We start from the raw sequence: 16,815 nt of genomic DNA, 5'->3' as shown, positions 1-16,815 counted from the left end.
CCTGGCAAAAAAGCATATCCTTGCATATAAAGACTTTGGAAAGTGTCACTTGAAAGATACTGTGTGGAAGAAGGTCTTCCTTTACCTAAAGTGAAACTTTTTGGCCTCAGTACATCAGCCAGGTAACACCTTCCATACTGTAAAGTATAGTGGAGGGAGCATCACGCTATGGGGATGCTTTTCAGCAGCAGAGACTGGAAATTAGGCCAGGATTGATGGGAAATGAATGCTGTTAAATACTGAAACATCCTGGATAAAAATCTGCTAGCCTCTGCCAGAAAGATTAAACTGGGGAGGAACTTCATCTTTTGGCAGGTCAAATACCCAAAGCACACTACCAGAGCAGCCATATGGTGCCCAGTCAGAATCCTGACCTTAACCCAATTGAACATCCCTGGCAAGACCTCAAGATTGCTGCCCACCACTGCTCCCCAACTAATCTGGCAATTTTGCCAGGAGGAATAGGCAAATCATACTCCATCACGTTGTGCAGACCTAATAGAGACTTACCTAAAAACGACTACTGGCCATAATAGCTGTGAGAGGATGTTCAACTAAATACTGACCAAAGGGAGATGAATACTTTTGAACTAATGACATCTAAGTTTTTGAATTTTTGGTTTTTAGTGCTTTACAATTTTCACTGTTTTTCTGTGCTCCACTGTGGAAAAAAGGATATGATTCACAAATAAAAATTCTTAATTAAATTGATCACAATCCTTGGTTGTAATATTCATTTATGTGAGCAAAGGACTGGGGGCTGAATACTTTTACAGGGCACTGTATATGCAGACATTAAGTGTTTTATTTATCAGGTCAGATGAAAATATTAAAAGGACAACATGGACAAAGGACATCTGTGCATGTCACTAATTTAGAATGTAAAAGGAAAAATTACACAAATTATAATGCCTCATTCATGATCTTATCTCAGTTCCACTTACACTTCACCTCCCTTGTCATTCAAGCTACTTGCTTTCTTATGAATAATCTGGTCCTGGTGACTATCTTCACCGGTTTCCGCATATCCCACTTCTCCCAGTGTGTTGAGCTTAAAGTTCTCATGCATGTTCATCCTCGGTTTTGTTTCGCTTTAGTCTATAAAAACCCAGCTAACTTGCATTCTTCTCTGACCCTTGTCTTCAGTCCATTTACCATATTTTTGAATTAACCATTATCACAGAATCCCTACATGGTGACATTCATAATCCTGTTTCAGTCTCTTTACCTGTTCAATCATTAATCAGTAACACATCCTGAAATTCTGCTCAGGTATCTGAAGCTTGCGATATAACTTGTCTTAGGATATTTCCACATATATAAGTGTAAAATATTCTGCCAAGACAGGAATAATATTATGTTTTTAATAATATTATTCTATCCATACGGTAAGATGTTTCCTCTTCATGCGATATCCATGGCACCTGGAGGTCATACTATCTGTCACACCTATGAATTCATTTTACACAGTAAATTGTGAGCATTAGTCAAGTCACCTTTCAGTGCTTACTGCAACATAGAAACTGAAATTCACTGAAAGAAAAATGCAGCAAAAGACTGTAAAGTTAACCAGCCAATGCTGGCCTTTACTTGCCACACAAGCTGTAATTTAGATCTTACATAATTCCTCCCTCATATTCCTAAATATGAACACTAAGTTACACTGTGATTCTTCAAGGAACACCAACCAATTCCTTATCTGGTAGTGTCCTTTACTGCCCTGTCTAACAGCATACAACTATGGTTTCAGGTGTTCTCTTTAACCTCACCAAAGATGTCACCCTGCCTTTATCCTATTCAGCTGGACCATATTACCTGAAATATTTAAGGCAAGGTTGACAAGTGATAAAAGGAATGTCAGTTTCATAGATGTGAAATGGATGACACCAAGTCAGAACAGGTTCACTAAAATGGTATTTGACATAAAATATCTTCTCTTCCAACAAATGCAACCAGATCTTTACATATGTTATTTATTTAATTAGAGTTACAGCCAGTAACAGGCCCTTTCAGCCGAATGAGCCTGCACCACCCAATTACACCCATGAGTCCAATTAACTTACTAACTTGTATGTCTTTGGAATGTGGGATGAAACTGCAGCAGGCGGAGGAAACAAGTGCAGTCATGGGGTGAACGTGTGAACTCCTTACAGGCAGCGGTGGGAAATGAACCCAGGCCTCTGGTGCTGTAATAGCTTTATGCTGACTGCTATGCTACCATGCTGCCCCAGTGTTAGCGATACTCACCTGGTGAGCATTTACAGCATCTCAAGTTTTTGATAGTCAAATCCTTAATGATACTTGCTACCGTCACTCAGCTCAGCAATCCTGTCTGACCTCCACTCAACAGAAACAGAGCAGGGAGAATGAAAAAGCCAACACAAAGCAGAAAAGTATTCAAACAGTATAAAAAAGAGGAGAACCTTCAGAGCAAAATTACCTTTTTTGGTAAGATACTATACAATATAAGCCACAAACTATTTTCAGCAGACTAATATGAAAAATGTTATGGGAATTTCATAACTATATAAAAAAAATACCCAAAGATGCCACTCTCCATGACATTTTAGAAAAAAAATACAGTATTTAAAATTTCCAAGAAATTTTAATGCCCGTTTCTTTTTAAAAACTCAAATGTAAACAGTCCAAAAGTACATTACTACAGAAGCATTAACTTGTTTGTTTAATCAGTTGGTTATGGACTTGTTTTTCTGCCGCAGTTAATATTTCTCCAAATTGGCATGTTTTAGGCAACACACACAAAATGCTGGATGAACTCAGCAGGCCAGGCAGCATCTATGGAAAAGAGAAGTTGACTTTTCGGGCAGAGACCCTTTGTTAGGACTGGGAAAAAAGGATGAGGGCATCTATGCTCCGTCCACCAGAAAAAGTGGGATCTCCAGTGGTCACTTATTTAAATTCCACTTCCCATTCCGAGACGTTAGTCCATGGCCTCTTCTACTGTGGTGATGAGGCCACACTCAGGCTGGAGGAGGAGCATTATCTTGCATTTCATCTGGGTGGCCTCCAACCTGATGGCATGAATGGCAATTTATCAAACTTCTGATAATAACACCCACACCTTCAGCATTTCCCATTCCCTTTCACTCTCTCACCTTATGTCCTTACTGCCCTATTACCTCCCTTTGGTGCACTGCCTCCTTTTCGTTCTTCCATGGACTTCCGTCCTCTACTATCAGATTCCCCCTTCTCCAGCCCTGCATCTCTTTCACCAATCAGCTACCCAGCTCTTTGCTTCACTCCTCCCCCACAACCCCCCTCCCCCTATTTCACCTATCACCTTATGGTCTTCCTCCCCTTCCCCCAGTTTCATACTCTGACTCATCTTTTTTTTCTCCAGTCCTGATGAAGGGTCTCAGCCTGAAATGTTGACTATACTCTTTTCCATAGATGCTGCCTGGCCTGCTGAGTTCCTCCAGCATTTTGTGTGTGCTGCTTGGACTTCCAGTATCTGCAGATTTTCTTGTAATTGTGAAAAAAAAACTGATTCCTGAGTCTGTCATGTTATCACGTCTTCCCAGAAAAGAGGATTAAATAGCAAGAGGACAGGGAAATACATCTTTCCCACGTGCAAGCTGATGGCAGTAAATGGCTTTCAGCAGTTGTGAAAAACATGTAAGTTCTTAAATGTGAAGTCTTTTACTCACTGATAGAAAGTCATCATGCATCCGGTAATTGTCATGTTCATTGGTACTTGAGCTGACATTCTACCGATAAGAATCATCTTTTCTCCCGTATCTGGATGAAATGCAGAATCGTAGATATACTTTGCTTTCCAAAGGTCATCTTCTGTAAGCCCAGGAGTTAAGATACCTTGTCTAACACAATATATTTAATGAATAAAATCTGCTTAAAATCATCCAAAGTAAACTCTCAAAAAAAATTAGAAGAATATAGCTGAACAAGATTTAGATGCCAAATGAAGCAGATAACTCTTTTCTGTTTCCATGGTTCTAATTTTTTTTTAAAGAGTAGTGACTAGAGATTAGAAGAATTTAAAAAAAATTAACTATTGACATTTTCTAGTACCCTGAAAATAGCATGTAGTCTTTTTTCAAACTATTGCACTTCATTGACTCCAGCTCAGCATTTAACATTATCACACCCTCTAAACTAATTATTAAGCTCCAAAATCTTGGCCTCAATACCTCCTTATAACCATATAACAATTACAGCACGGAAACAGACCATCTCGGCCCTTCTAGTTCGTGCCGAACGCTTACTCTCACCTAATCCCACTGACCCGCACTCAGCCCATAACCCTCCATTCCTTTCCTGTCCATATACCTATCCAATTTTGCTTTAAATGACAATACCGAACCTGCCTCTACCACTTCTACTGGAAGCTCATTCCACACAGCTACCACTCTCTGAGTAAAGAAATTCCCCCTCATGTTACCCTTAAACTTTTGCCCCGTCTCAACTCATGTCCTCTTGTTTGAATCTCCCCTACTCTCAATGGAAAAAGCCTATCCACGTCAACTTTATCTATCCCCCTCATAATTTTAAATATCTCTATCAAGTTCCCCCTCAACCTTCTACTCTCCAAAGAATAAAGACCTAACTTGTTCAATCTTACCCTGTAACTTAGGTGCTGAAACCCAGGTAACATTCTAGTAAATCTTCCTATACTTTCTCTATTTTGTTGACATCTTTCCTATAATTTGGTGACCAGAACTGTACACAATACTCCAAATTTGGCCTTACCAATGCCTTGTACCATTTTAACATTACATCCCAACTCCTATACTCAATACTCTGATTTATAAAGGCCAACATACCAAAAGCTTTCTTCACCACCCTATCCACAGGAGTTTCCACCTTCAGGGAACTATGCACCATTATTCCTACATCACTCTGTTCTACTGCATTCCTCAATGCCCTACCATTTACCATGTATGTCATATTTTGATTAGTCCTACCAAAATGTAGCACCTCAATGTACATCCTTATGCAATTGGATTCTCTATTTCCCTACTTGCAGACCCCAGCCAGGTTTGGATTGGCAACATCTCCCCCACAATCACCATCAGCAGAGGTGTACCACAAGGCTGTATGCTTAGCCCCCAACTCTATTCACTTTATACTTATGGCAGTGAGGCCAAGTACAGCTCCAATGCCCCAGTTACATTTTCTGATGACACCATTGTTATTGGCCAAAATCAATGGTGGTGATGAATCAGCATATAGGAGGGTGATTGAAAATCTTGTTGAAAGGTGCCAGAACAAAATACTTACACTCAATGCCAAAAAATCTGAAGAACTGGTGATTGACTACAGGAGGAAGAATAATCATGTGTCCTCATTAGGGGATTGGAGGGCATCAATAACTTTAATTTCCTTGGTGTTATCATATCAAAGGATCTTCTCTGATACCAGCATTATAAAGAAGGCATAGCAGTACCTTTATTTTCTTAGGATTTAGTGTAGATTTGGCATGTCATCTACTGTAAAATTTTGAAAAACTTCTATAGATGCATAGTAGAAGTATCCTGACTGGTTGCATCACGGACCAATGCCCAAGAATAGAAAAGCCTACAAAATATGTTGGATGTTACAACCTATGGACTCAATTTCAAGGACCCTACAACTCGTGTTCTCAGTATTACCCAAATGTTCATTAATATTAATTGTACTTATTTCATAAAATTTGCTGTGTTCAGAGATAGCTTGCTCCCTAATATGTTTGTTTCCATGATATTGAGAATACCAGCTACATTAAATGTTCTATTAAAAAGCATTCGGCTTATAACAAACTGCTCCAACATTGTTTAATTTTTAAATACACAAGGTGAGATTGTAGGAATAATGAGAAAAAGCAGAATGCCATACCAAAACTCCGCTGTACAATACCTATAATCATGTATTATCTTTCTAGCTTTCTCCAAATGGGTATTTGATAGAAGAATGTTCCTGGGGTCAGTAACTGTGAAGAAGTGCTTTGCTCTCCCAATAAAAGTACTCTGGTCCCATCGTGGCTCTTTAATATTGATATTCAATGACAGTTTTTCAGTCATCTTACAACCTTTACAAAGGAAGCAACAAAGTTACTAGCTGGATAATTTTTTTTCTTCAAACCAACCATATTTCAATTCAACTACGAATATATGAAATGGCAGTTTCTTTTAGAAATAATGCTCATCACATTAGAATTTAATCTTGCAATTATACAACTAGGTGAAAACCACTTTAGTCCAGCTAATCCATGATCACGAATTTCCTGTGTGAGAAGTGCATTGACAGCTGGTTCAGAATGTTCTAAGGTTTAACATCTGTCAAAATTATCAAATATTTTTATTTTACCTAGGTCGCTGATATTCAAACATTTGAAATTAAAAATTAGATAACTGAAAAATTAGAATAATTAGAACACTAGAAGACTCAAAAACAATTAAATTAAATTAACGTACAGCTGTCCCTCTCCCTCACAATAGTTCCTCTCTATCGAAATAAACTCAGTCACTTACACCTGAGATGGGGCCATCATGGTTTTATTCCTTGCGATGCAGACAGTATAGAATTTATCCAATTTATTTATTAATTAATTTATTTAATATTTATTCCTTTAAATATGGTTATACAATTTGTAAGTTTCTCTTCAAATGTGCTCTCTTAATCCCTATCCTGATAAATACTGAAAAAACAGGTTATTTTAAGTGTTTGCTGCCTGGAATTTTTATCATGAACATCCAAATTTGAGCATATTCAAATATTGATTTTCCTTCCATAATATATGTATATACGTAGAATAAATCAGTATTTTATTTGTTTGTCTTTGGCATCTGAAGCTTTTGAATCCTTTCCTAATCTTTGTATTCTTCCTCATCTTCCCCTCTTTTACATGCACTTAAGTATTCCTTTCCTTACTATGAACTCCCCCATAACACTACAGCCCCCATGTTCATTCATATACAAAATCCCACTTCCTTTTAGTTTGTTCTGAAATTATGATAAAAGACTGTACATTTTTTAAAACTGGGCTTTGCTAACATATTGTAAATGTTGTTCTTCGCTTTATTGTCCCAGGTTGCATCCTTGTGCCCTCTCCCAAAATAGTCAGCTTTAACGCTGTTATCCTTGTAATTTATCTTACTAAGCCATGTTACTTTAGTTCTTACATGATCCAAGTTCATGTGGAAGCCTTTTGGGTCAACTCCTTATCAGAATATTATTAATGAACTGAAGCTCAAATCACAGCTTATGCAGATCAAAAATGACCTGGGACTGAGGTCAGCTGGTGTTTACAGGATTCTCCGTGAATGCAGAGCAGTATATATTGGCTAGATGGACATGCGGTAGAAATCCACACCACGGAGCTCAGGAGCTATATTTGTTTGGGTTACCGTAGAAGTCAGCAGTAGCTGAACATTACATTCGCAATGCGCATAGGATTGTGACTTTGATGGTTTTTGGGATTGCCTTGAAATTAAACTAGAGGAAAATAATTTTAACAAAGATGAAAGTCTCATTTCAAGTAAGAGCTGGAATTCGATTGTAAACAAGGTGGGAGAGTGAAAAATTGATTGGATGAGGTCTAACCAATCAGGATGGATGGACTACCACCAGAGTAGACATGCCCGGGCATCATCCCTGATGAAGATGGTGGAGTCTGTCAACAAAACGTTGGTTATAATCGATACCTATACCCGATTGGATGTCTGAGAAGAGTTTATTTGTTATTGATCATACTTCCTACACATACCTGTCTATAACAGAATGAGTTCCAGCACAGATTCATGTGGCATACTACTGGCCATAGCATTTCAATCATATTTACTTTTGCTTACTTTGATAACAGTGCCCTTTTCAATTTTGTACTTTGAACTATATATATTTCTCCAGAAATATTTTAATGCACTTTTCAGATTATGTGTCCAAAAGAGTCAGCAACAGAATTGCGCTGTGGAGCACTGCATTGAGTTACAAAGCAACTGAAACACACAAAATATTTTTTGAGATATTATGCACATTTTCATGTGGGTAGAAGTTGATGAGAAAATTTGTTTTGATCTCCCTCTATAACTGATTTTGTTTCTTAATCTTCAAAAAAGGAAAGTATCCCCAAACAGAATTAAGAACAGGAAATCCGGAGTTCCTAAGTTGTAAGTTGAGAATTCCATACCCTGAACTGGCTGATCTTGAAAGGAAATGGTGACGATGAACTGGTCTTAGTGAATTCGAGAAGAAATATTTAACATGAACTGCACCACACCTGGAAGAAATACAGCTCAGTTAAATTTGTAGATTGCAGTAATAAGTCAATAATTGTGAAATTTCCTTTCGAGAGAGACAAAGGCACATACTTGATGCTTGGCCATCTATACACATGTTGCACACACAAAGTGAGTACGTCAATTAAAACAGCCATCTCTTGTAAAGCGTGCAATGTATTTTACTGCATGAGAACTACATTATTATTGTTATATCAAACCAACTGCAAGACAACTTCAGATCGATTGAATAAGGACTCAACAATTGGTGCTAAGGCATTAGGCACTAGAATGCACAATTTGCAGTTGACAATCACACACCAACTGGCTGCTGAGAGACTATTAGAGTTATCTTAAGAGTTGGCACCTGAAAAACAATGTGCACAAATCTAATAGCCCTGCAGCATAGGGTAAACTCTGTCAAGTGAGTATTCTCCCTTATGCAACACGGATAGCAAAAGAGCTCCAGCCTAGGAATCCAACATGCAAAACCTCATGGACATGATCACTGGCAATACAGTCCTTGCCCTGTTTCATGTACGTGGTTGGAAAACGGGACAGAGCTCACAGAGGATATTCTTATGAAACTTTTTCATGGAAGTTCATATACAAAAAACATTGTTCCTCAGTGAGGTTCAAAAGTAAGAATTAATCTTTGAACATTTTGGACAGAAACTACATACTGCTTATTACACTGGACAACAAAGACTTTGCTTTCTGCAACACACACAAAATTCTAAAGGAACTCAGTAGGCCAGGCAGCAAATATGAAAAAAAAGTACAGTCAACATTTCAGGCCGAGACCCTTCAGCAGGACTGGAGAAAAAATTATCACCATGAAATTTCCCTATCACGCATCATTAAAAATAAATCGTTTATATTTGTTATTTTAATTCATAATTCAAGTCAATTTGTTGGGCCACTAATCAAACAGGTCATCAATGACAGGCAATTCAAAGAACTTATAAGACCAGAGAAAAATCTCATAGAAAACATTCAAGGATGTTGTTGAAAATTTTTTGGCAATTAGAGCACCAAACTATGCAATTTGTTGACAACCTGCTTTAAGCACACAAAACCATGAAGAGCAACATGTCACTATAGACTCAATTTCTGCATTTCCTTTTAGACTTCTTCCTTACAAATCTTGGGGCTGTCAGTGAAGAGTATGGTGAAAGGTTTCACTAGGACATTGTGGTCATGGAGAAACTGTATTAAGGCAATTGCAATCCATCTGTGCTGGCTGATTATTGTCATACTCTTAAGTGTGAAGCCTCAGCACCGAGTACAAAAGAAAATCAACAAAATATTTTTAACTTATTTGAACTATTGCAAAGCATCCGCACCGTTATGCAATTAAGTGCATCATATTCAATAGAAGTTAATTTGTCCAAGTTCCTATGGGATACAAGTAGTCTGAAATTATATGTGTTCAGCTTCAAGCTATCATAGACAAAAAAAAATCCTGAGGAAGCAACAATTTCGAAAAAAAATTGTCACCCACTGTTATTCTTGTGTCCATCATAGTCATTGAGTACTGCAACACAGAAGGAGGCCCTTCAGCACATGTAGTTAGTGGCAAACTATAAATCTGAGTAGTCCCATTGACCGGCACCTGGACTACAGCCCTCCCTACCTCTCCCATCCATGCACTTATCCAAACTTTTCTCCACTTCCAAGCTTGGTGTCATCTGCAAACTGCTAAATAATTTTACCATAATATCATCAAGATAATTGACAAAGACGTGAAACAACAATGGATCCAGCACCAATCCCTGTAGCTCATCACTAGTCAACATGTCCTTGCTTTCCAGGTCTACATGTTTTCCATACACCTGTTAAAAGAACTCAGTGGATATTGGAAAATATATTATGCATTAGCAGCATTCACTATATAACCACGACTACTGAGTATTTACTATGCATTTATTCCTTTACTAGATACATTGTATTCTTAGGTATATACTATGGCATTTAAGAGTATCTGTGTATTATTAGCAGAAATACACTTAGCATTTAAGAACACCTGTGTATCATTAGCAGAAATGTGCTTAGCTGAAATGTACTCCACATATTATACAATAGAATGGCTTATGAAGAGATAACGGTGGCAGACAGGATGATACGAACAGGCAATGGAATGTTGAGGGAGGCTAAGGGAGGCTGACTGAGAAACAACCGTGGCCAGGAATGAGGCCCAAGATGTGAACTGGAAAGAAATAATGGTGGCAAATCGAGAGCTAGTCAAGAGCGATTGATTAATTAATGTATAGATGATATGCAGCTATAGAGTGATTGGACATGTTAATGCAACTAAGAAGATTGCTATAAAAATGCTATGTTAAATGATCGGCAGGCAATCAGTGACTAGCTCAGTGATTGTCTCAGCTTTAGTTTGCAAATTAAAGCTTAAAACTTCTTGAAGAACCTTCTGCGTCTCCTGGTCGTTTGTGAGAAACGAAAAAACCACGACATGGATAGACCAGCATCTGTTGTGTGTAGCCCAGGGATATAAGCACTACTGCTGTTCCCATTGAAGGAAGAAAAGCAGCTAGACAATTATAATGGAATTTACCCAAAGTATAGATAGAAAAAAATACAAAAAAAGATGATTTCTTGTGAAACAAGTTCAAAAGATGTTTTGTTTCGAAGATATTTGTAGATTACTTCGAGGGAAAATCTAAGGAACATCCATATTCCACTTGCTGAAAATTTAACATATACACCTTCCCTATTTGTTTCTAATTTTAAAGTCAATGTGTAAACAAGCACTGAGATGATCAGAGCCTCTTGAGCATCAACAATGTTTTCTTTTTACTTTTGAAGAAGAAACGTACTAAAGTATTCTTGTTCCCCTTTTAATTAGCAAATACCATACAGCTTGTTTTTTGACAACTGCAAACAATAAGATGCAGTGCAATGTGACTAACTGCAAATCTTTTCATAATTTCTGTGCAGGATTTGGAATCAAAGTATGTAAGCGATCTAGAACATTGAACTCCACGTAGAACCATGTGGACAACATGAGCAACAAAAATTTACTGACCTGACAAGGATCAAAAATATAAAAATGTATACTTTTCATGTCAGAAATAAAAAAAGGAAAGAGAAATTTTTCTAAAAAAAAAGAATTTAGTTTTTCTTTCCAAAAAAACCTCATATTAATATACAGTGGGTTTGGGCTAATTGGGACACAATTAAGCAGCTGCCCCAATTAAACAATGTTTCATGGAAAGTTGAAAAGCTATAAAAAAGACAAACCAATGAGTTGATTAGGTAGTTTACCGAGTAATTAATTAACTAGCTTAACTGAGTAAAAAATTATGTATTTAAATGAAATAATATCATTACCAATTTTACTACAGTACTATGAAACTGTTCCTAATAGCCATCAGAGGATCTCATCCAGAGTACGCTACCGTGTTCTTTTGATTGATTGTAAACAAACACAATCAGCACAAACATGTAGTGCAGGTAACGGACTGCCTTCATACAATGGTTTCGATGATTGCATCCTCCAAGTCTTCATTTTTATTGTAGCATTCAAGATGATTGTTGATACCTTCAAATTCTTTATAGTTCCTAAACTGTTGAAGATGTGGAATTGTTTCACTTTTACTCCTGGCTGTTTCTGGCATCTCCAAGCCTACATGCTTGAAACCACAGTGAGCAAAACAGGCCTGAATCCTCCTACTGTTTATTTCGTGCTAACTAACAGTGACAAGAACCACTGCTTTTTGAACACAAGCACATGCAACTGATGCTATTTTAAAAACTGTTCACTCTAAGCATAGTGTACTGTCAACAGCCACACAAATACACGCGACTGATGCTAGTTAGAAACTGTTTGGCAACAGTCTTCTGACTCAATTAAGTAGCTGCCCTGATTAATCAATAGTCCAATTAACTGGATCCCACTGTACATCTCAACCTGGTTATACTTTGCACAGCTGACCAAAAACAAGCATTTTTATGCTTCCAATAACTAACCGCTGGAAATAAGTTGAAAGAAACCCAAGTGCCTCACAAAAATGTTTTCATGCAATCAGCTACAATAAAGTCAGAATGTGTAATCTGAAGGAACATATCAATCACTTCCTTTTCTGTTTCATTGCAACATTTCCTTGTTTTTGAACCACTTGGTCCTTTCACTTCTACATATGCTGCCTGACCTGTTTTTTGTTTTTATTTCCATTGTCTGTAGTTTTTTTGCATTAACCAAATATCAATATGCTTTTAGTGGCATCGGTTGAGGGAAAAAAATGTCAGAACCTTGCGTACTTCTTCATAGTAATATCATGGTATCTTTTACATTATGTCAAACAAGTAAATGGTGCGCATTTTCAGAAGCAGTGCCCTAGCACAAGTTTAGGGTCAATCTACTTTGCTTGCTCAAGTTCTAGAATAAAAGACAGGCAGAGAAAATGTCAATCCTTATATGCAGAACTAAAGATACAACAGGCCAAATAAAAAGACAGTAAAGTGCACTTCAGAAATATTTAAAATATAATATACAAAACTGTTATTTTGCAATTTTATTTTAATATAATCAGTTCTTCTGGAATAACAAGCAACTTGAGGGTGACAATGACAATCATTAACTAACCTCATGACTATAACTATACTTTTCTTTTATCGTCTTGCCTGAAAACAGTTTCAGTATTTCAGAAGGATTTACAATGCCTTGAAAAAGTATTCAATCTCCAACCCGTAGTTCACATAATGGAGTATTAGAAACAGGGTATTGATCAATTTAACTGAGAATTTTTATTTGCCACTTAATGTGCTTTTTTCAAAAAGGAGCACAAAAAAGGGTAAATTGTAAAACAAAAAAAAACTAAAAATTCAAAAACTATAATGTTAGCAGTTCAGAAGTATTAATTTTCTTTTGCTCAGTGCTTAGTTGAACCATCTCTCACAAATGAAGAAAATTGATGTCCTTGAGTGGCCCAATCAGTGTCCTGACCTTAACCTGATAGAACACATTACATGGAAATACATCAAGACTGCTGTCCACCACTGCTCCCCAACTAACCTGGCACAGCTTGAGCAATTTTGCAAGGAGGAAAGGGCAAATCTTGTTCCATCATGTTGTGCAAAGCTAATAGAGATTTATCCAAAAAGACTTCTGGTTGTAATAGCTGTGAGAGGTGCTTCAACTATGCTACTTAGCAAAGGGGGATGAATAATTCTGAATAGCTGACATTTCAGTTTTTGAATTTTTAGTTTTTCATGCTTTACAATTTTCCCTAATTTTTTGTGCTCCTCTGTGAAAAAAGGGGGTATGAGAATCACAAGTAAAAATTTTCAGTTAAATTGATCAAAATCCCTGGTTATAATGCTTATTTTTGTGAACAAAGGATTGGTGGCTGAACACCCTTTCAAAGTATTGTATAAAAGAATTTGTCTTATTTACTAATATCACGAGTGCATAAAATCTATTCTTTAAACAGAATAGAAAGAAGCAAAGCAGAATGCAAGACTATTTTCACATAGCAGATTATTTTAAAGCGATTCACAAACACCGATCAGTAAAACTGAAATATTTGTTCGATTAACAAATAAAAAAGTCAATCAATGTTTTGATTCTGGCTTAAGCCTGTAGATTTTGATTACCATGAAATATGAGGTTATTCCCATTTTCTTTCAAAAAGATTATCTTTCGTGAGAAGTGATACAGCAACACATCCGATGCACAATAAACGTTGAACCAGATTTGGAGCTATGTTACTGTGGATGTCAATTCTTTGATTTATTCTTTCTAGCTGCTTAGTCAGAGTCTAATGTATTAAATATGTTACTATCTTCAATAAACCTACACAAATTTAATCAGTGATAATTCTCTTTTTCAGTAGCCACCAGATTATTTTAAAATACATGCATTACCTTAAGAATATCCCCATAAAAAGTTAAGTTTCATAAGAGATTAGATTCTAAAAATGTTTATAATAAAATAATTGTAATGTAAACCAAATTATAATATATGAACACATTTTAGATTTAAAGATAATATCACATTACCTATAGCAACATCAGATTTCCCAAAATCCCAATAATCTCATTAGGAAGGGCAGCACTGGGGCACAACCAGCTAAACTTCTGCCTCACAGGTCTGGTGACCCAGGTTCAGTCCTGACCTCCAGCGCTGCTCAATGTTCAAAGTTCAAACCAAATTTATTAACAAAATACATACTGTATATGGTCACCATATACAACCCTGAAATTAATTTTCTTGCGGTCATACTCAATAAATCCATAATAGAATAAATGAAAGACTGCACTAATTAGGGCATTCAACTAGTGAGCAAAATTCAATCAGTTGTGCAAATTGAAGGAAATAATAACAATAAATAAGCAATAAATATCGAGAACATGAGATCAAGAGTCCTCAAAAATGAGTCCATAAGTTGTAGACATTTCTCTAAGTGAATTTACAGGCTGAGGTTTGTAGCATAACAGCAGCTCTTTCACCTCAGACGATTGAAGAAGTTTGGTATGGACCACCAAATCCAAAGAACTTTCTTCAGGGGCACCTTTGAGAGTATACTGACTGGCTGCATCATAGCCTGGTATGGGAACTGTACTTCTCTCAATCACAGGACTCTGCAGAGAGTGTTGTGGACAGCCCAGCACATCTGGAGATGTGAACTTCCTACTATTCAGGACATTTACAAAGACAGGTGTGTAAAAATAGCCCGAAGGATCACTGGGGACCCAAGTCACCCCAACCACAAACTTTTCCAGTTGTTAACATCTGGGAACTGTACTTCAGCATAAAAGACGAACAGGCTCCGGATCAGCTTCTTCCACCAGGCCATCAGACTGTTTAATTCATGCTGATACAATTGTATTTCTATGTTATATTGACTGTCCTGTTGTACATACTATTTATTATAAATTACTATAAATTGCACATTTAGATGGAGATGTAACAAAGATTTTTACTCCTCATGTATATGAAGGATGTAAGTAATAAAGTCAATTCAATTGCAGTTCTGAAGAAATGTATCTAATAGCTTTGTGAGCTCCAGGCAAAACATTGCCATCTTTCCAGCACCACCTTGGAAAGTATATCTGATATACTTTATCATATATCTCTGTCCCAAATAGCCGAAGTTTCATGGAAATAGTTAAAATAGTATAAAAATACAAGCTACTGTTTAATTGAGTAACAAATTAAGTATTTAAATTAAATACAAAACAAATTAGAATATTACCAATACTACTGGTGGCTATCCGTCATATCTGATGATGACAGGAAACCTGCATAGGAGAGTTTTAAAAGTGGATAAGCTGTTGCACTGGGGCAGTCTGTCGACATCAGAAGTTTGGGTCCAGTGGGTCAAGTAGACGTCATAATAGTGTTCTCCCTGTTTGCAGTTGATGACAATGACTTCTGTGCCTCGTCATGTCCTTGGCTCTCCACATACTATTACAGAATCGCCTGCTGGCCATTGGATCTCACTCACCCAGTCTGCCAGAGCTGACTTCGCATGCTAGGACAGGCCTGCCCCTACCTCAATCGGATTTGAGACCTACTGGCTATCCTCACCTGATTTAGCCTGCTTGTTGAAGCAGTGTACTGGGGTGTGGCCATTGACCGATGCGAACAGCTGCTTGGAGCCACAGGTGAGAGCTGAGCTTCCAAGTCAGAATGCTTGAAACTGCAGTGAGCAAAACAGTCCCAAATTGTCTTATTGATAATTTCTCATCAACTATCAGTGACTAAAATCACTGCTTTTTGAACACAAACACGCACAACTGACACTATTTAAAAACTGTTTACTCTAAGTCCTGACGAAGGGTCTCGGCCCGAAAGATCGACAGCGGTTCTCCATATAGATTCTGCCTGGTCTGCTGTGTTCCACCACCATTTTGTGGGCTGTTGTTTGAATTTCCAGCAACTGTAGATTTCCTCGTGTTTACTCTAAGCATGGTGTAGAATAGTGGTCACCAACCTTTTGAAGCCCAAGATCCCCTACCTCGGCCTTAGTGAAAGGCAAGATTGATTCCAAATCAATTAGTTACATGCATGCGCACTGGGGCAGAAAAGACCGGAAGAAAGACCCCGCAACCTAGAAGTAGAAATAATGTATGAACACCAGGGGTCACCATCCTTTTTTAGCACCGTGGATTGGTTTAATATTGACAACATTCTTGCGGACCAGCTGACAGGGGTGGGGGGGGGGGGGTGTTAGTCACGACCAGAATTTAGCGATACTCGAAGCAGGTTCCTTATGTCTAGTCTATTCTGCAATTTACTTTACCACCCCATGCTGCTCACATTTTTTCCGCTGGAAAAAACTCAGTGGGGTTTGTCTTTAAGTGCAGGGTGCTTGGACTCAAGGTGCCGAAGCAGTTTTGAGAGATTCATTGCCTCATTAGACAGCCCCCGGGTCTGAGCTCCAGCGTCCCGCCCACCTGCCCGCCGCCTTGGCCAGGTGCGTCTGTTCCCGTATCGCGGCTGCGGTGGTTGCAGTCCGGAGAGAGTGACCGACCGACTGAGTGAGGAGTACAACAGGGCGCGTCTGCCCCTTTTGTAGGATCTATCGGCTGACAAAAGTTTGTTTCAGTAGATAGCAGC

At 37.8% G+C, this 16,815-nt stretch overlaps 1 protein-coding gene across 3 annotated transcripts in view; it reads right to left on the bottom strand.

Moving 5' to 3' along the window:
• The window catches only part of LOC132405406 (sideroflexin-1), a 75,167-nt gene that overhangs the window by 43,915 nt on the left and 14,437 nt on the right, over positions 1-16,815 (bottom strand). For 2 of the 3 annotated variants that reach the window (XM_059990174.1, XM_059990176.1), the window contains exons 2-4: positions 8,144-8,233; positions 5,875-6,046; positions 3,669-3,839 (exon numbers count right to left, since the gene is read on the bottom strand). In XM_059990174.1, the coding sequence (XP_059846157.1) occupies positions 3,669-3,839; positions 5,875-6,038 (335 nt within the window). In that variant the 5' untranslated portion in view covers positions 6,039-6,046; positions 8,144-8,233. The remainder of the gene's footprint in view (positions 1-3,668; positions 3,840-5,874; positions 6,047-8,143; positions 8,234-16,815) is intronic. The other variant, XM_059990175.1, reaches the window with a different exon arrangement.

This window comes from Hypanus sabinus, chromosome 15, assembly GCF_030144855.1.
Source record: "Hypanus sabinus isolate sHypSab1 chromosome 15, sHypSab1.hap1, whole genome shotgun sequence".
Taxonomy (NCBI): Eukaryota; Metazoa; Chordata; class Chondrichthyes; order Myliobatiformes; family Dasyatidae; genus Hypanus; species Hypanus sabinus.
The sequence above is the reverse complement of the archived record's forward strand: the minus strand, read 5'-3'. Positions and strand labels throughout refer to the sequence as shown.